We start from the raw sequence: 23470 nt of genomic DNA, 5'->3' as shown, positions 1-23470 counted from the left end.
CCCTGCGTCACTTCCCCTGCGGCGCGCGGGGCGATCGCTCGGGGTCGCTTCGGGTCCGGTTCGATCGGGCGGCGGCGGCGGCGGCCGGGACCGAGACCGGGCAAAGGAGGAGGAGAAGGGAGGAGGAGGAGGATTGGAGCGGCGCTGCGGGACGATGAGCGACAGCGGCGAGCAGAACTACGGCGAGCGGGTAAATGCAGGCGGCCCCGCGACCCCCGCGCTCCCCCCCGCTTCTCCCCGTTCGCTCAATTCCCGCTCCCCGCGCACCCCGGGGGCGGTGGGCAGGGGCCCGCGGCGGGGAGGAGGGGGGGGGCGGTGTTGGGCCGCGCGGGGCCCGGCGCCATCTTGGGCTGTGGCGGCCGGAGCCACAAAATGGCCGAGGGGAGCGGGAGAGGCCGCGGGGCGTGAGGCGGGTCCTGCTGCAGGAAGGGGGGCTGGGGGGGCGGTTTAAGCTGGACTAGAGCTCGGTTTCGTCCGGTTGTGTTCGTTGAAAGTCAAACGCAACGTCCCCCCGAGCGGGTTTTCCGTGAAACGGTGCTTGGGGGGCGAGAGCGCCTCGTGCTCGGGCCGCTCCGAGGCCCCTGCAGCCTCCCCCCCTTCGCGGGCGGCGCAGGCCGCGTGGAGCCCAGCTGAGCGGAGCTTTGACTGTCCTGAGGCTCATAACCGCGTTAAAAACAGACCTTGGGAAGCAACAGAGAACGCGTAAGATTTCTGGGCTCTCTGCTGGCCCGGCTCTTGTCTCGCTGCACGTCTTTGATGGAGATCGCTGCCCCGTCTTGCTTGATTAAAGGACACTCGCTTTCTAATACTCCAGAATTAAGTCTTAAAGACTTTATTTGCTGGTATTTTTGGTACCAGTATGATCTGTGCTGAACAGACGTCTCTTTTGTAATCGCCTCTGCAGCCTCTCCCCATCTGAAATGCAAGCTCAGGCAGAACTAGAGACAGCTCTAAATCAGCCAAGATTTGGCTGTTGTGAGGTGCATAATAACATTAAAACTAGTCTAATAGAATATGCGTAAGATTTCTGGGAGAATTTATCCATGTGCGTCTGCGTGGGAAGTCTCAGTCTTGTCTGGCTGCACACGATGGGTGGAGATGGCTGCCTCGCGTTACCCAGCCCTGACAAAGGGTGCTCGCTTTCTAAAACTCCAGACCGAGTCGTAGAGAGTTTATTTGCTGGCGTTTTCGGTATCAGACCCTTTAATCGGAGCTGGGTGACGGGAGGGAGTGGTCTCCATCCACATCCAGCAAGACAAGAGCTGGGGCGGAACACCTACATGTGTATGTGATGCCAAAAATGCCAGCAAATTGAACTCTCTGACTAATTTTGGAGTTTCAGAAAGTGAACACCCTTTGTTAGGGCTGGGCAGCACGAGGCAGCGATCTCCATCGATTGTTTGCAGCGAGACAAGAGCTGGGACAGTGTATTTCCCACCTACCTGCATGTGTGTAAGCCTTCCCAGAAATCCTCTGTGTGTTCTGTTCCTTCCTAGGGACTAATTTTAGCGTTTTTAAAATGTTAATGAATTTAGATGTGATTGCAATAGTCAAAAGGGCCAAATGGAACCCTCTCAGTGCCAGGACTGTGTCCTTTGTGAAGCCTGGGGGAGACGCTGACACTGCCTCATGACTGCAAGGTGCTTCTCCTTGAAGAAATAGAATCATGAACTATAAAACTGCAAAAAGGGAACCCTTTCCCCCACTTCCATGGGGCAAAAAGGGATGCTTGATCAAATTTATTAGCTTTTTAGCAAACCTAGCCTTGAATGGGTGCCATGGGGGGAATTTAGAGGTCAAAAGTAGTCTGGTAAGCAGAGTGAGCCAAAGAAGGATGTGATAACTGAGAAACACAAGGACTAATGATTTAACTTCAATACCAGCAAGAAAACAGCAAGAGTTCCTCAGGGAGGGCACAGCCATGAGAGGTTGTGTGAAGGTGGTTTAGGATTGGGGGGTAAAAGATCAAGATAGTATGGGGTTTTTTTATAGATATGCAGGGCTTTTCTGGGAATTCTATGAATATTTATCCATCTGTAGTGTATAAAATCGCAGGGTCTGTGCTGGGGGCTCCACACTTGAGTTGGGAGGGTCTGTCTGCCCTGAGGGTCCAGAATTAGTGTGAACTTAAATAATCCGTGCCTGTTGGTGGTGCAGAGCTTGGCTGCTGTGGCCACGGAGCCGCATTCTGGACAACGTGCCTGTCTGGATGGAATTTTACTTGCAGCGCAGGAGGTGCTGGCTGAGCTTCACCTCTGGGATGTGCATCTGCAGTGCAGGGCACCTAAAGCTGATTTTTCTCCAGTCTTGTTTTCCTTTTACTGCTACAGACAAGTGGAGTGCAGGGGTAGATGCTGTGTTTGGGGTTTTTTTCGGCATCTATCTGTGACTTTTTAACTTCCTGCAGTGTCAGAGGGCCTTGTGGAGGTGGGCTCTTAGCTTGAATCGTAAACCTGCACTGAGGTGGCAAGAAAAAAGGAAGAGAGTGTTATAGAATAATGGGGTGGTTTGGGTTGAAGGGACCTCAAAGCCCATCCAGTCCCACCCCTGCCATGGGCAGGGACACCTCCCACTGGATCAGGGGCTCCAAGCCCCATCCAGCCTGGCCTTGAACCCCTCCAGGGATGGGGCAGCCACCCCTTCTCAATGTCATAATTCTGTGCAGAAAATTAGTGTTTGTTTTGGTTTTTTTTAAATATGACCTTTTCTTATTCAGATTCACTGTGACAAAGCTTTAATAGTGTGAGTCTCGCTACTTCAGGGTGGAATCTGTAGGAAGATAAAAACACTGGAAGGAAGCGAGCGCAGAAAGATTCCAGAGCAGACCCGTACACCCCCAGTACCATCTTCACCTTGATGCCTTCACGTCTCTCGTACAGCTGGTGTGGGTTTAGCGAGGGCCGTTCCTTTGCCTTTGTCTGAAGTGGATTTCTCTGTGCTAGTTTCTTTAAAACATTTTAATTGCTGTTGTACAAATCAGGCTGCAAGCTGTTTAAAGGTGGTGGCCTGGCTTTAGTCGAGTTTGCCAGGGCATCCTACATTGTATTTTCAGTCAGAACAAGCGATAACGTGAAAATCTTGATAGCAAAGTCATTTTGAAGCATCACTGGGCAGCATATGGTAGGGCAGCAATCACATCCCACCTGCGTTTCTATTTTCTCTTTTCTGTGTTTATATAAGGGCCTAGAATGAGTTCAGACCTGAATTCTTGGGAGTCGTAAATAGGTGAGCCATGTGCAGGGTACGGCTTTGTAAAAGCAGGAGGCAAAACCACAGTGCAGGTCACAAAGTGGCTTTTCTAACTCTATTGCTAGTGTTATTTATACTTTTTCCTTACTTAAGGCTTGCGTTTTACCGAGTCGTGGGCCTTCTGCTTTTCCAGGCTGGAAGCGCTGAAGCCTCTGCTGGGTAGAACAGTGTTTGGATAAATAATCTGGATAAATAATGACTTTAAAAGTGCCTGGTAAGCTGTTCCCAACAAGGGCTGTGCTCCTGAAAATGTGTTCCTGCCTCCTCCCTTGTACTCGGGCAGATCTGGGAATTACATCAGCTCATTTTTTTCCAATTCCGTTCCCAGCTGCGCTGGTTTTCAGGCTCGATTTGATGCTGTAGCCACCTGTCCTCGCTGGGGATGAAGACCAAACACCAGGTGCTTCTGCAAGCCGAGGGGTTTGCTGTCTCAGCAGCAACGCAAGCTTAAACTGGTTTATGTTGCAGATTAAAAAGAGAAGAAGAAAAGAGGTCCCCGGTTGAATTCTTTGTCACAGTTTATGCTTCGCAGTGAGATTATTAAATTATTAAATGCCACCAATGCTTTGAACACTGAGGGTACTTATATGCTCAGTTTGCTGTAAGAATTGCCACGTGTTTCCGAGTGCTTCTGTTTTTGTTTTCATTCATTGAAGCTGTGCTGGCTGAGGCCATGTGATCCGGCCGGGAAGGGCTGGAAAGGAAGAGTAGTTAAAGGGGAAAACCAGGGAGTCTCATCCTGTGGATTAGTGTCTGATCAGAAACTGTTCCATGCTGTAGATGGGTTTGTAGTTTGATTTTTTTTGTCAGAGAACTTGAATGCCAGAAATGCCGGATCAACAGCTCCACTTACAGGGTGAAAAAAATAATCATAGAATTGTGGAATGGTTTGGGGTGGAAGGGACCTCAAAGCCCATCCAGTCCCACCCCTGCCATGGGCAGGGACACCTCCCACTGGATCAGGGGCTCCAAGCCCCATCCAGCCTGGCCTTGAACCCCTCCAGGGATGGGGCAGCCACCCCTGCTCTGGGTAACCTGGGCCAGGGCCTCCCCACCCTGATTGTGAAAAATTTCTTCCTAATGTCTCATCTAACTCTTCCCCCTTCCAATTTAAAGCCATAAAATGCCATGTTACTGCTAAGAAGCTCCGAGGAAGGTTTGGAAGGTCAGGAGCAATGTGATAGCTTGCTGCCACCCAAAGTAGAGGTCATTCCGTGTTCTCACATCATCAGCTGGTGCTTGATGTGGCTTTTCAGCAGGCGACAGGGTGCTCGAGGTGCCAGAACGCAGCGTGCGGTGCTGATGGATCCATTCCCGGCCGGCTCAGCGGATGGAATGGGCCCACAAGATCCCTGCTCTGGTCCTTAACTTGGTGCTTCAAAACACATTCTTGTCTCTGCTTGGTGGAGTTTGGAAAGGGCTTGTTCTGCTTCCCCTGGGAGGAGATTCTCGGCCCCCCCAGCAGCGATCTGATCGTGTGCTTCAGGGGAAAAGAGGCAAAAGCATCTGCTTTCCTGCTGGATCACTCGCCAAACTCGGTAGCAGAGAGGCTGAAGGAAAATGAAGTCAGCACAAACACACTTTAAGTAAACCTGGCTGTGGATTCGATAACATAGTGTGAGGCCACACCTTTCTTTAGGAAAAGGAGTGGGAGTCTCTACATTTATGGGGATTTAGGGTTCAAAAGTTACTAATAGTTTTATTTGCTTATATTTTGGGTTGTTAAGTAACTGAAATCTGAGACTTTTGTTCCTGTGAGGAAGAACTGGATCTTGAGAAGCACAAAGTGGTTCTCGCTTCCATGCCTCACAGCTTCTTCTGTCCATGGAAACCTTTTGTCTCCTGCCCCCCAAATAATCCTGCTGCTGTGACGTTCGCTGATGGTGGCATAGGTGGCTGTGACACATCTTTATGAATGTGCTTAGAGGTGTTAAAAATACCATCCCTCAGCATCACACGTGGGTTTAATGGGTTTAAAGTATGGGAAGAATCATTTGGAAACCACAGCCTGGATTTTGGGGCTTCCACTTGAATTCCAGCAATGCCTGAAGAGCTCCTGGTAAAGATCGAGGGATCTGGTGGGCTTTAAAATCTGGGCTAGGGAGGGATTCCTGTGGTGGGGTGGAGGGGAGCAGCTCTGACTCAGAGGGGTTATTCCAGTAATACCTGGAGCAGGTGAGGTGCAGCCTGTTCCTTTGAGGCTGGAAGTAGTAAAGAAGTGCCGTAATCCTGGGAGATGGGATAGATCAAAGAGAAAGGTTTCGAAGGCTGATCTGGAAACACAGTGTGGATGTTTAAAACCTGGGAGATGTAAAATCCCAAGGAAGTCGATGGAAATAAGCCAGCTGTTTAATTTCCAATTGGGATATACAGTTGTCTTAAGTTTTTTTTTCTTCCTGTGTTTCTTCTTGAATCCCAGGTGTCCAGTTTCCACATCAGTCTGAGCAGAATACAGCCAAGAGCATCCGAAAAATATCAAATAGGTGAAGACTTCGGTCATTTGCTTTGGCTAATACCGATTGCTCTACTGATTTCTTCAAAGCTTATTGAAAACCCTAAAAACCCTGAAAGAGGGGGTGGGATGTGCGTTGGTGTGCATTCCTTGGGTCCTTCTCAGTCTTAAACCACCTGTACTTGGCCATGGCTCCCTCTGCCTGGCCACAACCTGCCAAGCATTATGTTTTCTAACCAGAATTATTTTTCCTCAGAAGAAGAACAGGCCCAATTTTGCGTTTTGTACCCTCTTCAGTCTTGCTTTGTCTGACGCTTTTTAAAAGAGCTGAAGACTTCCTAATTAATACACTAACGTCTAAATGAACATGTGAACTCAGCACTCATCTCCACGGGCTGTTTGCTTTTAAGGTAGCCATGGCTTGAAGTTATTTGTAACTGAAATTAATATTGCCAGTGGTTGCACTGCCCTTTGCGGGTTGAGACAGGAGCTGGTGGTGGTTTAGAGCAGCTGCCTAAATGTTCTGCTGGAGAAGAACACGGCCTTGATCAGCTTTGCGTGATTTCTCTCACTCTTGTTATTGAAAATATGCTTTATTCTGCAAGTCGTGTCCCGCCCCTCCAGTGATGTGTGGTCGGCAGTCATGAACTTTGGTTTCAGTTGTGTAGAAGTGGTTTAAATATGATTAAATTTGGGGTCAGCAAATGACTTTCTGTATGCCCACGAGGGTGAGTGCTGAGGTTTAAGAGATGTTAGAGCTAAAACAAGTGATTTTTGAGGAAGATCTGATTCTCCAGCATCATCGGTGAGCAATCCTGATCATTAGGGATTTAAAATTTAGTTGTTTGGGTGTAGGAAAGCATAGAATTCTGCTTCTTGAATACCTTGAAATCAGTAACGCCTTCCAGGGTGCTGGAGCCGAGGGTTTGCGCCACATGGCTGAGTTTATATCTTACATTGATTATACTAAATGCTACTAATTAAAATAAAAATAGCAATTGCAAATGCTAATTAGATTGTGTCATTACCAAAGCAGACAGAAGGAAATACTGGAGCAGCTGGGGTTTTGCTCCAGAAGGGTTGGTTTTGCACAGAGCTGCATTTTCGGGCAGTGGAGAACTGCTTTGCTGGGCAGCAGGCAGCCTGCCCGCAGCGGCGCAGCAGGGGAGGTGTGAGCGTGCTCCCAAACCTCCACACGGGGCGTTTTAAACCACCCTCGCTGTGCGGCAACGAAGGATCAGCCGCGTTATGCCCTCAGCGCTTCAAGGGCCTCAGCAGGGACCTCGCTTAGGTCACTCCTTGTGGATTTTGGCTAAGTATGTGGCTGACGGCGCAAAGTACTTTGAGTTTCCTAATGCTAGAATCCATCAGTAGCTCTTCGGTCTATCCGCTGTGCACTTGCTATTAAATATAGGCATAAATAGCAAATTCAGTTACTTAGTCCTAAGTTAAACCGAATCTGTTTATAAAATAGTAGGGCGTTTGGTAGATTCGACTCAAAACATTTTTTTTCTAGTTTCAGTTTTGGCACTAGATTTTATCCTGGAGTTTTTAAATATTCTTCATCCTGTTCTTTTTCTATTAAGGTTAATGGTGAAGAAGGAAAATGCGGAAGTCGCCATTTGACAAGTTTTATAAATGAGAATTATTTGAAGCTCAGGAATAAGTGAAGCTGAAATTTGAAAAAAAAGAAAGTGAATGCATGCTAATTATCAGACCAGAAGTCCCACTTGTAGAATATTGAGCAATTTGTGTGAAGTGGGGAAGATGAAAGAAGTCAGAATTTGAAACGGAAGAATGAAGAAAAGGAATAAAAATGAAGTTAAGATAAGAAGTAATCTGGAATCTGAAAGCACTACGCTAAGTAATTACTAGTCTGTTTATGTGTCCCTGTATATTTTGCTAAACATGCATGCATTATCTGTTTAATAGCAAAAATATATGCAGGGTAAACAAGTGTCTACCAGGGAAAAAAAACCTTCTTAACGATCTCGGCAGTTCTAACGCCAACTGCCCGGACACATAGCTATGAATTGTTACCATTATTGCACTGGAGCTTGTTTACAGACCGCAGGTAAACAAGAAATTGTGTACAAATTAGGCTTTCGATATCTGCGTGCAGGAATCCCGTTCTGCTTCCAGAAGCGGAAGTGCTCATGGGTCTGGCAAGTCGGGGAGGCACACCCCTGCAAGATCTCGCTCTAAGGAGGATTCCAGGCGCTCCAGGTCAAAATCTAGATCCAGGTCTGAATCCAGGTGAGTTTCCATCTTTTACCTCTTCCTCCTCTTTGCAAGTCAGACGGTTGTGTCAGAGGTGACCTCAAATCCAGTGCAGCCCAGTTCTGTTTCCAGAGATTACTGGGGGTCTGTGGGCATGGTGCACACGCGTGGTTTCAGGAGTTGAAAAGCCAAACCATCAAGTTAGATCTTTGTGCAACTTTCTCAAAGAGATGGGCCAGCTACGCAGGCTCTGTTTGAAGCTGGGCTGCCTTTTGAGTTGTGGGATAACAGCTGGTTTCTGAGCAGGAAGCCCCAGGAACTCTAGATCTTGGGTTTGCTGTGAATTAAGAGAGAGGTGCATTGGCAGATGTTCCGTTTCAGGTCACGTGAGCATATTGTGTTTCCTCACTGGAAGCAGAGATGTTTCTGCAGGACTTAGTGGTGTATCCCAAGAGAAGCAGCAAGGGAGAGAAACGGGAATGTCAACAGACAGCTGCCTGGCCATTTAAATACATGTTAATTTAACTTTAAAGCTTTCCAGTCTGTTAATTTTCAAGATGAGACAGCTTTCCAAGCTCCCAAAAGCACTTGTGGAGAAAGCAGCTTGGTTATTGTGTTTGTCACATGGCAGCACAGATGTGTACCGTGAGAATGCCTTTTGCTCCATATCCTTATCCTCATCTGCTAAACAAGCTGTACGCAGTGACAAAACTCCTCTAGAAACTGTTACCGGACAGAAAATATACCGATAGTCTAAAAATCAGGCTACGAACGTCACCGCTGGCCACTTCACACTGTGTTTAATAAAGAATGAATAGGAAGGCAACCAACCTGTCAATGAGCGAGTGAGGTTATTTTCTTAAGAGCCTGGTTAACTGAGTGCAGAAACCAACGTGTTGGTCGTTCCTTTACATATTTATAACTGCTCAGGTTAAAATGCGCGGGGGCTTCAGCAGTGGGATTTCCAGCTGAGCTGCTCACAGCGTACATCTACACATACAAGCAGTGAATTAGGCTTGCCAGAGCACAGGGGCCAGGCGGGAGGAGGGATCACAACTCCAGAAGTCCTCATGCTGTTTAAATCTCCTGCAAGATCAAAGGCATCGGCTCCAGAGGCTTTTGTGAGAAGGAAAACACTTGGGAATTTGTGACAGCAGAAGCACAGGCTCGTTTGTTCTTTGTGCTTCAGGCACAGGCATCAAGTCATGCACTGGGTGATCCCTGTAGTGAAGAGTAAAGACTTTTGAATGAATAGATATTTGGTAGAGTGTCTGGGATGTGGAATTGGGATTGCTAGCAGCGAGAGTTCTGTGGGGCAGCTCAGGGAGGGTCCCGCTCCAAACCCTGCTCTGGGCTCAGACCATGTTCTCAGGGCTTCAGCCAGCTGGGTCTTGAAAACCTCGGAAAATGGAGACTGCACACACCTTTGGGGCAGGTTTTAACTTAAAATAGCAAGTCAGGTCCCAGCCCAACACGTCCTTCTGCACCTCAGTCCATGTTTTCTAGGGATTCTGTACTGTGCGGAGCACCATGTTCTCACCTGCTGTGTAGGGGTGCAATCACAGCTTGTGTAAAATGCTGCAAGAAGCGAATACAAGATCTAGAATTGATGTGAAACCTGGCAAATCATTTACTCTCACCCTTTAAATGATACCCTGGCAACTTTTTACTTCTCTGTGAGCAAAGGTAGATGCTTATGGCTTCTGCCACCTCCTGAGCATTTAACAGCTGTCCCAAAAACGCCTCTGGCTGGAAAGGCTGGCAGGGTAGCGCAGTGTTAGTGTGGTGTTAGCAGAATTGTGTCAAGGCACCTATGTAGAACCAACATGCTTATATCTGTTTTCAGTGCCATCACACGTTTGGATGTGATCACGAGCAGGTCATCCAGCCCTGGCTCTCAGCGGAGAAATAACCCTGGGAGAACTTCCAGATTTCTTGGCAGTTCCGGTTACAAATGTATTTTTGAGTTACCAGCTTTATAAATTAAACGTTGATTTGGGAAAAAACCTGTCTCCTGGTGTATTTATCAGTTGGGGCGTGAACGTTCTTGACTTACAAATCTGCTTCTGTCACAGTTTTCACCAGCTTGTGATCTCTGGCTGACTCTGAAGCCAATTCATAACGAAGGAATAAGATTTTCAGCCATGATGGCTTTGCAGCAGAGGAGAACAATGGCAGTGATGTTTAAGGCAGTGATACAAGCAATGCCTATTTAAAATAAGCCTTGTTCTCTCACATAACGAGTTGCCTGGTTTAGAAGTGTCCAACTCCTGGTCAGTGTGTCTTCTGTTACCCGAAACATCCGTTTTTGCTGGATTTGCCCTGTTTTTCCTCTGGCAGCAGCTGAAATGGGGCTGAATGCATGTGTTGAACCTGTTTTAGTTATTATTTCTGTTTACTGTCTTCCCTACCTCAGGGAAGTTCTCTCTTTTTTTTTCCTCTTTCTGCTGCCAAACATAATGTGTTCTTTCAAAGTGTGTAGTTAGAAGTGGTGTAACAGGACGCGCTGAGGCCATTCCTCCGGGACGTGCATAGATGCTTCAAGCTGAGGAAGACAGAACTTAGCTCTCCCCGTGAGGCTTAAGGCATTTTTTAAGGAGGCCCTTCCTGTACAGAGCGTCTGTCACGCGGTTCGGCCGCCTGGTGACAGCCAGTGAGAAATGCTGATCGCAGAAGAAGCTGTTAAATGCTCAGGAGCGAAAAAGGGTTGAGATTGAGAGCTTCCTTCTTGCCAGCGTGGTGGTGGTGGTGCTCCTGCGAGACACCGTGGTGCAAAGGACAGCAGCGCCTGCTCTCGGTCAGTGCTGGCTGCCTTGGCTCCATGAAACTAGGGGGAGGACGTAGGATGCAAATGACAGCCTGAAGATTAAGTTCTGACTAAAAGCCTCTGAATATTCCACTCTTCATTGCAGTTCTTAGCCTCGTAGCCGTTTGCTTCGTAGTTTTAATAGTGCAGGTTACTCAGTGAGTGCCATCAGCAGGGCAAGCTCTGGTATCATATCCCAGTTTCAGTGCCCGTCTGGCTTTCCAGCTGGGATTGGGAGGGCTGAGGGCTTAGCAGAAGGGCTGGCAGCATTCAGGACCTCATCTCTGTGGAGCTACTAGTGGTCAGGAAGCATTTCTGGAGGTGCTGTGAGCAGGCCTGGGCTGATATCGGGGAGCAGTTGCACCTGGACATAAATTCCCACCGTGTGACCGTGCAGACGTTCACACGCAGCCTGTGTTGGGTGACTGGGGAGATACCAGAAGGTGGGGAAGCCCGACACCTTCAATCACAATAAACTCTGTTTCAGGGACATTTGCCAAACTTCTGTGCTGGAAATTACGCACTGGGTAAAAATTGTGTTTGCTTTTTAGCATGACTGGAAGCAGCGATAGTGGAGGTGGTAGAACGAGCAGGAGCGTCCACCTCTGCAGTTGTGCTTGCTTTGTGTGAAGTTCTGCTTACTCCCGTTCCTGTGTTCTGTTCAGTCTTTAAAAGAAAGCCACCACAGCTGTATTTTTGCTTAAATGCTGCTGTAAATGCTGTGAATATTCTGTGTTGAGCCAAGATGGTCTTGTTAGAGATAGTTAAAAGCCATTAGGGAATGAAAAGCTGACTAAAATGGGAGTGGAGGTGCCTGTTCTGCAGTAGAAATGCTCTAAGACCATCGACAGTCGAATCATAAAGATTTAGTTTGCGGTCTTTGAGAGCAGTGACTTAAATCTATTACAGCTGAATTATGGGGTGCTGCAAGGCTCTAAGAAAATGAATATTTGGGCCTTTTATTTGGCGTTGTTTTGAAGGATTAAAACCCCAAACAAACCCAACGCTATCTTTTTCTTTCTTTTTCCCCACAGATCTAGATCAAGGAGGAGTTCCCGTAGACACTACACGAGGTCGCGCTCTCGTTCCCGCTCTCACAGGAGATCCAGAAGTAGATCTTATAGTCGGGATTATCGGCGCCGGCACAGTCACAGCCATTCACCCATGTCTACGCGCAGACGCCACATCGGAAACAGGGTATGTGCCACAGGAAACCTCCCGAACTCACTGACCCGAGAACTGGGAGGGACAAACATTTGGGTTTTTAAATTACAAAGCCTGGAAACCAAAAACATTTCATTAAAAGCTGCTGCGGTGTTGTCTCTATTCAATGAGCGTGCACATCAGCTGGGTTTTAGCTGCTTTGCAGGCTCAGGTGGCTGAGCACGGTGCAGTTCAGGCTAAAGTTTTTTAAGAGGGAAAGGGGCTACTGACAGAAAGGAGGGTGTAACCTGGGGCTCTGCGCAGGTTACATATCTCCACGTTCAGCCGCTGGCCTTTGAGGGAGAACTGCGTGAATCCAGTGCCTGTGATGTGCTGTGGTTTTGTGCAGCACCCCGAGAAATGCCAAGTGTTTTTGTGAGAGGAGGCTGGTGTGTCTGTAGGTTTGATTGTAATGGTGTCTGAGAGCGAAGTAACCCAACCTGAACCTTAGCGGCATCTGGGTTTGGTGGCTTTGTCTTGAAGTCTGATGGTCACAGATTGTGAAACACATCATACTATGAAAACGAGCCGTTTTCTTCTAACTTCTGTCTATCTGTTCTTTCCTTTAGGCAAATCCTGACCCAAATTGTTGTCTTGGAGTGTTTGGATTGAGTCTGTACACCACAGAGAGAGACCTGAGAGAAGTTTTCTCCAAGTATGGTCCGATTGCTGACGTTTCCATCGTGTACGATCAGCAGTCTCGGCGCTCAAGAGGATTTGCGTTTGTGTACTTCGAAAACGTCGAGGATGCTAAGGAAGTACGTTGGGGTACAGAATGTATGGTGTGTTTGCCATGTTCCGAGCAGCTGGGATGTGTATTCCATAACAGGATATAGTCTGAGGGAAACTCAGTGTTGGACCTTTAAAATGGTGTAGGACCTTTAACATGAATTCCTTTGACCAGCGTGAAATATGATTATTTCATCATCAGCACTATCTTTCCTGCCTTCTGATAGACATGAGTTATGAATGTCCTAGAGCGAGGCCAGAGGAGGCCACAGAGATGATCCAAGGGCTGCAGAAGCTCTGCTGTGAGGACAGGCTGGAAGAGTTGGCATTATTAAGTCTGGAGAAGAGAAGGCTGCGGGGAGACCTTAGAGCAGCTTCCAGCGCTGAAAGGGGCTCCAGGAGAGCTGAGGAGGGATTTTTTCCAAGGGCCTGAAGTGACAGGATGAAGGGGAATGGCTTTAAATTGGAACAGGGAATATTTAGATTGGCCATTAGGAAGAAGTTCTTCACGGTGAGGGTGGGGAGGCCCTGGCCCAGGCTGCCCAGAGCAGGGGTGGCTGCCCCATCCCTGGAGGGGTTCCAGGCCAGGCTGGATGGGGCTTGGAGCCCCTGATCCAGTGGGAGGTGTCCCTGCCCAGGGCAGGGGTGGGACTGGATGGGCTTTGAGGTCCCTTCCAACCCGGACGATTCTGTGACTATGAAGTAGAGCAGTAAACTGAAGCAGTGTCCATACCCTATGGCACATTACAGGTCTTGTGCTTGCAAAGTGCTATGAAATGAACGGGGAATGCTCTGCTCGCAGATCTAGAACTCTGTCTAGGTCAGGCCCTTGGAGAGGTGCTTTGGGCTGTAACTAGGCTAATGTTCTGCATGAATTCCAGTTTCTGATGTCGTCTTTCACAACTCTGGCATGAATACTTCTGTGCTGGGCTGGAGCTTTGGTTGTAGGACCTGCTGCTTGGCAGAAAACTCTCAGTGGAGTTTGTTTTTTTACTTCAGACACGGTTATACAACTATATTGTGGTAGGGTTTGAGGGTGTGTTGGACCAAAAAAACCACTTTATGGTGCTCTTTTGTTAACTTGTGAATGCTCTGCTTCACGTGGCTTTGGGAGTTGCTACATTCCCCTCCATGACCACACTCAAAGCTTCCCCATAATTGTGTCAGAAATGGAGGCACTGAAGCAATTGTGAAATTACGTTCCGTTCAGGCTTTTTGTGCGATGTCACTGGTTATCGAACTTACCCAGCGAGCCAAGAGCGCTCGGAATTCAGGTTTGGGACGTGTTTGTAAGGCACAAGTGAAAGCTGGATGTGTCTGAACTGAGCTGGTTGGGACTTGGCGTAACCAAGCAGTGGTTTACAAACTGGTGTTGCTAATGAAGTTCATACTTAGAGCTGAATGTGTTTTATCCCCTATTTAGGCAAAGGAACGTGCCAACGGAATGGAGCTGGATGGCAGGAGGATCCGGGTAGACTTCTCCATAACAAAAAGACCTCACACGCCCACCCCTGGAATCTATATGGGACGACCCACTTAGTGAGTTACTTTGTCTGGGGGGCTCTGGACTGGTGCGGGGCAGGATTAATTGTCTTGTTTTCTATGTCCTCTCGAAGAGGCCTGGTTTGGTGTGGTTGGTCAGGTTACCGCAGTGCTTTGAAAGCTGTTCCCTTGTGCTGATGCTTCAGGGCTAGAAACTAAAATACAAAAAAAAAAAAAAATCACTCTTCATCCTCAATTACGTTGTTTGTTTAAAACATGGGTCTCCTTCATGAGAGCTGTGCGCACGCTGGTGTCATTATCTGAGCTACTGAATACTTAACCACCCAACTGATCTCCGATGCTCTTCAGAATTCCCTTCGAAAAAGCTCTGTGTGGGTAACTGCAGGAAGAGCTTTTGGCAGTTTCTAAATGATTTTCAGTTGTTGTCCTCTGTGCCTTCACACACTCATGGCTTCTGCCCAACTGAGTTTTCGAGAGTGAATCACAGAATTGTTTGTTTGGAAAAGACCTTTGAGATCATCGAGTCCAACCGTGCCTGTCCACTACTAACCCAGATCCCAGAGCACCTCATCCACCTTTTAAACCCCCCAGGGATGGGGACTCCACCGCCACCGTGCGCAGCCTCTGCCAGGACCCCAGAACCCTTTTGGAGAAGAGGTTTTTCCTAATAACCAATCTAAACCTCCAACTTCCAACCCAAACCATTCCATGATTCTGTGATTAAAAGCGAAGGAAGGGGCTTCACAGAATGGAATTCCTCTTGTGCCTGTGGTTTGAAAAGGTTATGAGGTTTCCAAGCAAAGAGGAAAGTAGCTGTCCCCAAAACGCAAGAGTTTTAAAGGCAGTTTTTTAAGTAGTTGTGTTCCCATCTGCACTGGGGGGAAAGCAGGAGTGCTCCCACTGTAACTGGGTTGTACCTGACGGTGCTTGCTGAAGCCCCTGCTAATGCCTTTAGTGGTTTCTGCTTTATTCACTGTAATTCTCTTTCATTGCTCGCAGTGGCAGCTCACGACGACGGGATTACTACGACAGAGGGTACGACCGAGGGTACGACGATCGTGACTACTACAGCAGGTCCTACAGGTGAGCCAGTGTCTGTAATATCCGTCTGCTTTGTACCTGCACTTTCTTATCTCCATTTCTACCTCTGAGTGTTCAGCGGTTGATCCTACATAGGGATGCCAAAACAGTTTTGTATGTTCCCTGTGTGCTCACTTGAAAAAAAATCTTCTTTGGGTTCATCTGTTAGTGTCGAAGTGGTGGAAGTAGAGGTGCTGGTCTGATATTTGTGCTGGTGGCAGCTTATGTTTTGTAGCAGTCAAAACATGGGAAGCTTCAGTGGTCGCCAGGAATGATCATGGCACCTCAGGTGTTATCCAAACTAGGGCACTGGGAATTGGGACATTCCCTATTCTGTACTGGACTTGTGTGCAAAAAGGCTCATTCAGCGTGCTTCACCAGGTCAGAGCTGCCCAGAGGAGAAGGACCTGGGGGTGTTGATTGACAGTGGCTGAACGTGAGCCAGCAGTGGCCAAAAGGCCAGCAGCATCCTGGCTTGGATCAGCCATGGGGTGGCCAGCAGGAGCAGGGAAGGGATCGTACCCCTGGGTTCAGTGCTGGTGAGGCTGCACCTCGAATCCTGGGTTCAGTTCTGGGCCCCTCACTCCAAGGAGGACATTGAGAAGCTGGAGCACGTTCGGAGAAGGGAAGGGGCTGGAGAACAAGGGTTCTGAGAGGCTGCTGAGGGACCCGGGGCTACTTATCCTGGAGAGGAGGAGGCTGAGGGGAGACCTCATCGCTCTCTGCAGCTCCTGGAAAGGAGGTTGTGGTGAGGTGGGTGCGGGGCGCTGCTCCCTGGTTGCCTGTTGACAGGACGAGGGGAAATGGCCTCGAGTGCACCAGGGAAGATTTAGGTTGGCTATTAGGAGGAATTTCTTTACTGAAAGGGTTGTCAAGCATCGGCAGAGGCTGCCCAGGAGGTGGTGGAGTCCCCATCCCTGGAGGGGTTTAACAGACAGTAGGTGTACTTGGAAACATGGTGTGGTGGTGGATGTGGCAGGGCTGGATCGATGGTTGCTGTGTTATAGGGAAGAAGTGCTCTGTAACACACAACAATCAATGAATGCACATGGAACAATTGACACAGAACAGTGAAGGAAGGTAGCGCAGTCCCGCAGTGTTAATCGGCGCAGGAGCTCGTGTTTTCTTGTCCGCACATCACTTCCTTATGCTCTATGATGCTTTTTGCTTGCAAAACAAACTTGCTTAAGATTCTCACAAGCCCTTGTACATTTGTTTCACAGAGGAGGCGGTGGCGGCGGCGGAGGAGGATGGAGAGCTGTGCAAGACAGGGATCAGTTCTACAGGTATGAGGGGAATGCTTCCCACGCCCGGGCAACAGTGAAACTCATGTTGTACACAGTGTTTTTAGTGTTCTGTGAACTGAGCCTAGGATCCCTGCAACACATGAACAGAGCTAGGTGGGTGCCGAGTCCTTCGATAGGCAGCGTGATTCCTTTTGGAGGTTCCTCATCACTGTGTGAAGGGTTGAGGCAGTGTAGGACAGGTTAGTGCAGCTTTGCACCGGAAAAATTTGGGATGTCTGCCCAGAAGGAAAGCTCCTGAGGGTTTGGAGGCTTATTTTTATTGGGAGATTTGTGGAACTAGGCAAAGATATGGAAAACTGGGGAGCGCCTGGATTGGAGGGGTGGGGAAGTATTGAGAAAACTCAAATCCTTGCTCTGTTGGATCAGTTCAGTCTCAGAACAAGGGTTCCAAAAGAGGCTGAGGGACCTGAGGCTGTTTAGCCTGAAGAAAAGGAGGCTGAAGGGAAACCTCATTGCTCTCTGCAGCTCCTGGGAAGGAGGTTGTGGTGAGGTGGGTGCTGGGCTCTTCTCCCAGATGACAGGCAATAGGACGAGAGGAAATGGCTTGGTTCTCAAAGGTCTTTTCCAACCTTATGATTCTATGTTTCTGCTTCTCTTCCACAGGAGGAGATCACCATCCCCATATTACAGCCGAGGGGGCTACCGGTCCCGATCCCGATCACGCTCCTACTCGCCTCGTAAGTAGCCCTAGAGCTCCCGTAGCGAGAGCAAATCCCCACTCCTCCTGAACCTCTTCAGCTGAGGTTTTGTGTCCAGGAAGGCTGTTCAGCTCTGGTGCGGTTGTTTCCTTAGGACCGGGGATCCCTTTAATGTTTCACTGAGCAACCAGCTGCCTCAAGAGCAGAGCAAACATTTAGTTTGCAAGAACATAAACTGGGTAATCCCACTTGTTAAGGAACCCGAGGCGGCGCTCCTTTCCCTGGAGCTCGTGGTCTGTCGGCAGCTCTAGCGGGCGCGACTGAACTCCCAGCCTTCCGCTTCAAACGCTGAAACTAAACTAAATGAGAGATCTTGTTAATGAGGAGCTTAACTCCATCCAAGGCCGGATAGTGCTTTTTCCTTAATTACTTCTTCCCTTGGAAGATAAAACTGGGTTTTGAAGGCAGAAAGTTACTTAAAGCAGCAGCATTCCTTGCTTGTAAGAGATACAGAGGGGAAACAGGAGAGCTCAGCTGAGAGCAAGCGTGGCTGCTTGCTGGAAAGGAAACCGGCTGCCGAAGGAGCGGGTGCGCGGAAACCTCGGCCTGGTGATGGGAATGGGGGAAATTCCAGACAGTGGGACGCGGGCCGGCTCTGCCGGCTGCAAGTGCTGTCACAGGGGGTGCTCGGGCGGTCCCAGGGGTGTCACCACGTGTGGTGGTTTCTCCTGCAGGTCGCTATTGAAGCGAGACACGTGGAGGAGCTCCCGGCTGCAGCCTGGGCCTCGGAATTGCAAGCGTGCAGACAATATTTTCTATTGTCTCTTCTGTTTAAACCAGTGACCAGTGCCTAGTGGATAGGTGACTTTTACACCTTTTACGAGACTACTCGCGTGATGTTAAACGCTGTTTTGTTCTGCATATTCGTGTAGTTGGTGCTTTGTTTCAGGTTGTGTTCCCGAAGGAGGATGTTTTGCATGTATTTTTTTAGTCTCGATTTTGACCTCTGAAAGGTTTCTATTGTAAAGACAAACTGTTCGGTTAGTTTTTTCTACTGATTCCAAGGTATTCTGAAGATCAAAACCTGTGTAAAATGCTTTCCAAAAGTGAAAAAAAAAATAAAAAGCAGTTTGGTTTTTCTTTTCCTGCTTTGGCCGAGTGTACGTTCTGGGGTGCAGAGAGACCACAACACTTAGAACGTGCGTTCTGGGGCGATGTTGAACACCCAGAAGTAGAATTCACCCTGACGTTGTGGTGCTGGGTGGTTGTTCTCTAAATTCATAGAGTCACTGAATGCTTTTGGTTCGGAAGGGAGCTCAAAGCCCATCCAGTCCCACCCCTGCCAGGGGCAGGGACACCTCCCACTGGCCCAGGCTGCTCCAAGCCCCATCCAACCTGGCCTTGAACCCCTCCAGGGATGGGGCAGCCACCCCTGCTCTGGGCAACCTGGGCCAGGGCGTCCCCACCCTCAGTGTGAAGAATTTCTTCCTAATGTCTCAACTAAATCTTCCCCCTCCAACTTAAAGCTGTTCCCCCTGTTCTCTCCCTACACTCCCTGATCCAGAGCCCCTCCCCAGCTTTCCTGGAGCCCCTTTCAGCACTGGAAGCTGCTCTAAAGACTCCCTGCAGCCTTCTCCAGGCTGAACAATCCCAAGTCTCTCAGCCTGTGCTCATACAGGAGATGCTTCAGCGCTCGGATAATCTCCAACAGCTCCATGTCCTCCCTGTGCTCAGGACTCCAGAGCTGGACCCAGGGCTCCAGGTGGGTCTCTCAGAGCGGAGCAGAGGGGCAGGATCCCCTCCCTCCCTGCTGGTCCCACGGCTCTGGATGCAGCCCAGGACACGGTTGGTTTCTGGGCTGCGAATTTCCATTGCCGTCTCACATTGAGCTTTTCATTCCCCAGCACCCAAGTCCTCCGGGCTGCTCTCGGTCACGTCCCCCAGCCTGTACTGAAACCATGGATTGCCCCAACCCAGGCGCAGGACCTTGTACTTGGCCTTGTTGAATTGTCTTTCTGTTTCAGTCAAAGGAGGATTTTGCGGTGCTGCGGTTCCTAGCAGCCGAGTTTATCCCGTGCCTTGGAGCTGCTGTGAGAGCTCCTCTCCTCCTTCCCAGCACGCAGGTACCTGGTGCTGCTGGTCACGCTGGGACCCCGATGCTCTGCTCTGGCTGCGAGCAAGCGTTTCCCTTGCAGCAGGTATGAATGGGAAGCGGGGGTTGAGTTGATTAGGTGCATCCTAAAATCCATTTAAAGCATTTCTGGGGCTTGGGAAGGCATCGGCTGCGGCCCCGCTGTGGCCTTGCACTGGGAGAGTCTTTGGGGTGGATGTTTCCTGCTGCTGATTCACGCCGGCGGCTCCAGCCGCTGCTCAGATGCTCCCTGGCCTGCGTCACGCTGCCCCGTTGCGCGGGAATGACTGATGGCTGTGGTATGCGATGCACTTGGAAACTGCAGCGGGATTGCTGCTGGACGTCCCGCCTCTCTGCCAACCCCAGCGAGAAAATCCAGCCCCGGGAATGGGGAACAGAGGAGCCTGACCCGCAGCAGCGATCGCACCAGCGCTGGGGAAGCGTCTCTGCCACCGCGGCTGCGAAAGCAACATCTGCACCGTGCCCTCTGCTGACCCGCGGTGAGGAGCACGAACACCAAACTGCACCAGCGCTGGGGAAAAAGGAAGCCGGGCTTCGCTTTTGCCGGTCTCTCCACCACGTGCAGGGGGAGTTTCCTCTGGGCCGCTTCGTGCCTCTCTCGATGTGAGATGCTGCGGTCCCTGGGCACGAGGAGGCTCCTCGTGGCAGGGCAGAGCTTAAAGGTTGGTGTGGTTTTAGTATATGAAGGAAAACATGATTATATGATATTCAAACCAGCTCACATGGGGGCTTCCAAGCACAATTAACTTGAAACTGGGCCTTAAGAGCAGAGAGGAGAAACGGAGTTGGCCAAGCTGTTCATGCCAAGCCTGGAGGGGACCTGTGATCCCCTGGGTGGGTGTGGTGGCTCCAGGCACTGTCCTACCTCCTCCCCAAACCCTCCAGCCGAGGAACGGCACCTCCTCCTTCTGCCTGATCCACCGAACACTCAGATGTCCCTGATTCCCCTTGTCTCCTCCACGCTGTCCTTCACACGCAGTCTGTTATCTTCTCCTCCAGACTAAACAACCCTGCCCTCAGCCTTCCCTCGCTCTCACGGGTTTTTGCTCTTTTTATCAGCCTTGCTGCCTCCTCCCAGACTCTTTCCATGCCAGTATCTCTTTTCAGAGAGGAAAGACCTTGCTGCACATCCCACCTTAGAAGAGGACTCAATTTTCCTGCTGTTCTGCACACCCCTTGGGCCATTTCCCCTGGGTTCTCGCTCCCTCACCAGCTATTTTGCATCCATGCTCTTTCATCTTCCTCCCCAAAGAACAAACGTCCCATGACCATCTCACCCAGACCACGACTGGTCCACCTGGGAAAGAGAGAACAAAAAACATCTGAAGAAGGTTGTTGAGCTCCTTCTGCGAAGCCAAAAGCCCAGAGTGGGAGGGATAAGATCTTGTGGTAATTGCGGGAGACATCCCCGGGTACGTCCAGCTCCTGCACGTGGCTTGAGCGAGGATGGACGAGGAGTGAATGAGTGCAGCAACCTTGTGGGTGCTGGTTATTCCCAGACCCTCAGGTTTCTCTTGCCACTTCCCAGTGGCAACGACTTCATAGGTTGAAACGGCCGCTCCCTGTCCCATTACTGTTGGTAGCTCATCTCTGAGGATGAATTAATGACCTGAAGGAGGGTAAGCCTGGAAAAGGGCATTATTTTAAAAGGATGCGAGACCCCACCTGGAGCCCAGGGTCCAGCTCTGGAGTCCTCAGCGCAGGGAGGACATGGAGCTGGTGGAGAGAGTCCAGAGGAGGCCACGGAGATGATCCGAGGGCTGGAGAACCTCCTGTATATGAGGACAGGCTGAGAGAGTTGGGGTTGTTCAGCCTGGAGAAGAGAAGGCTGCGGGGAGACCTTAGAGCAGCTTCCAGTGCTGAAAGGGGCTCCAGGAAAGCTGGGGAGGGGCTTTTGCCAATGCCCTGGAGTGGCAAGACAAGGGGGAATCGCTTTAAATTGGAAGGGGAAGATTGAGATTAGATATCAGGAAGAAATTTTTCACCAGAGGCGTGGGAGGCCCTGGCCCAGGCTGCCCAGAGCAGGGGTGGCTGCCCCATCCCTGGAGGGGTTCAAGGCCAGGCTGGATGGGGCTTGGAGCCCCTGATCCAGTGGGAGGTGTCCCTGCCCATGGCAGGGGTGGGACTGGGTGGGCTTTGAGGTCCCTTCCAACCCAAACCATTCCATGATTCTCTGATTATCAGCCTAAAAGCCCCCCCAGAATGGTGCTGGGGATGGTGAAGCCCCCGGCCCTGCAGCTACACGGCCGCCTGGCAGGAGCTGCAGCGAAAGCAAAGACGGAGAAATCGGAGGAGAAAGGATTCTTCTCTCTTTGCATCATTGCAGTCCAACCACAGCTATTTTTGCTACACGCACGGCATCGAGCGCCCGTCACCGCTATTCCTACCCTGTCCGGCACCTCCACGTGACAGGGGATGCCCGGCAGCGGGACGGCTCGCGGCAGAGTCAGCGGGACTGGTAATTGTCCCACCACGCTGCTTAAATCCTGGGAATTCCATTCCCCCCATTCCCAGTAAGGCGCAACGGGTGCTAGGACACAGTGTTCTGCTCCAAGGACTCCTGTCCCCTCCTGCCGTCCAGTCTGACTTCTGCACCTTATTTTAGTCTCTGTTCATAGTCTGCATGTGCTTCCATCCAGATTTGGGATTGGATTCTCAACAAGAGAGAAAAAATTCCTTTACCTTCAGCAGATGAGGCAAGTGGTGACACCCTTGGTGACTCAGAGACATCCTCCAGCAGAGCCCAGAGGCCACAACACCGCCTCATCCCATCCTTCCCCCCCCCATCCCTTTCCAAGACACCCCATCTACCCCATCCCATCCATTCCACCCCACCCCACCTGATTCTATCCATTCCGCCCTATCCGCCCCACTCCATCCATTTCATCCCATCCATTCCACCCCATCCATCCCATCCCATGCCATCCACCCCACCTAATTCTACCCATTCCACCCCATCCTATCAATTCCACCCCACCCAATCCCATCTCATCCCATTTACTCCACCCCAGCCCAGCCCACCCACCCCACCCATCCCATCCACCTCACCTGATTCTACCCATTCCACCCCATCCTATCCCACCCCACCCCATTCATCCCAATCCACCCTAACTATCCCATCCACCCCATCCCATACATCCTGTTTACCCTATCCCCTCCCACCCCAATCCATCCCATCCTATCCATCCCATCCCATCTTATCCGTTTCACCCCATCCTATCTATTCCATCCCATCCATTCCACCCCATGCATCCATCCTGTACCACCCAATCCCATCTCATTTACCCCACCCCACCCATCCCATCCACCTGATTCTACCCATTCCGCCCAGTCCTATCCCACCTCACCCCATTCATCCCAATCCATCCCATCTCATTCCATTTACCCCAGCCCAGCCCACCCACCCCACCTGATTCTACTCATTCCACCCCATCCTATCCCACCTCACCCCGCCCACACACCCATCCCACCCCACTCCATTCATCACAATCCACCCCAATCATCTCATCCACCCTATCCACCCTCTCCCATCTCATCCCATTCATTCCATCCCAACCATCCCATCCACCCCATCCACCCTCTCCCATCTCATCCCATCCCGTCTACCCCATCCCATCCATCCTGTTTACCCCATCCTATCCCAATCCATTCATCCCATCCCACCCCAATCCATCCCATCCACCCCATCCCAATCCATTCATCCCATCCCACCCCAACCACCCCATCCCATCCATTCCACTGCACCCTATCCATTCCATCCCATCCTGTCTACCCCATCCCATCCATCCTGTTTACCCCATCCACCCCATCCCATCCCACCCCATCCTATCCATTCCATCCCATCCATCCCATCCCATCTACCCCATCTCATCCCATCCATCCTGTTTATCCCACCCCATCCCATCCCATCTACTCCATCCCATCCCACCCCAACCATCCCATCCCACCCCATGCCATCTACCCCATCCCACCCCATCCATCCTGTTTACCCCATTCCACCCCAACCACCCCATCCCACCCCATCCTGTCTACTCCATCCCACCCCGTCTACTCCATCCCATCCATGCTGTTTACCCCATCCCATCCCATCCCACCCCATCCTATCCATTCAATCCCATCCCATTCCATCCC

General features: G+C 50.3%; 1 protein-coding gene across 2 annotated transcripts; it reads left to right on the top strand.

Annotated features, from left to right (window-relative positions):
* The first annotated feature begins 26 nt into the window (after positions 1–26).
* TRA2B (transformer 2 beta homolog) lies at positions 27–18332 on the top strand. 2 transcript variants are annotated; one of them, XM_069865278.1, is made up of 9 exons: positions 27–190; positions 7824–7957; positions 11762–11924; positions 12500–12688; positions 14083–14198; positions 15162–15245; positions 16466–16528; positions 17153–17226; positions 17922–18332. In XM_069865278.1, the coding sequence occupies exons 1-9, from the start codon at positions 155–157 to the stop codon at positions 17930–17932; spliced, it is 870 nt and encodes a 289-aa protein (XP_069721379.1). In that variant the 5' UTR covers positions 27–154; the 3' UTR covers positions 17933–18332. The 2 variants fall into 2 exon arrangements, with proteins under 2 accessions (XP_069721379.1, XP_069721380.1); XM_069865279.1 differs by lacking the exon at positions 17922–18332 and having other exon boundaries at positions 46–190; positions 17153–17234.
* Positions 18333–23470: the final 5138 nt, after the last annotated feature.

This window comes from Phaenicophaeus curvirostris, chromosome 10 (genome assembly GCF_032191515.1).
Source record: "Phaenicophaeus curvirostris isolate KB17595 chromosome 10, BPBGC_Pcur_1.0, whole genome shotgun sequence".
Taxonomy (NCBI): domain Eukaryota; kingdom Metazoa; phylum Chordata; class Aves; order Cuculiformes; family Cuculidae; genus Phaenicophaeus; species Phaenicophaeus curvirostris.
This window is presented reverse-complemented; position numbering and strand designations above follow the sequence as displayed.

Coding starts and splice junctions, on each gene's coding strand:
- TRA2B (XM_069865278.1), top strand. CDS start 155: ATGAGCGACAGCGGCGAGCAGAACTACGGCGAGCGG. Junction 191..7,823: donor AGCAGAACTACGGCGAGCGG/GTAAATGCAGGC, acceptor ATCTGCGTGCAG/GAATCCCGTTCTGCTTCCAG. Junction 14,199..15,161: donor TATATGGGACGACCCACTTA/GTGAGTTACTTT, acceptor CATTGCTCGCAG/TGGCAGCTCACGACGACGGG.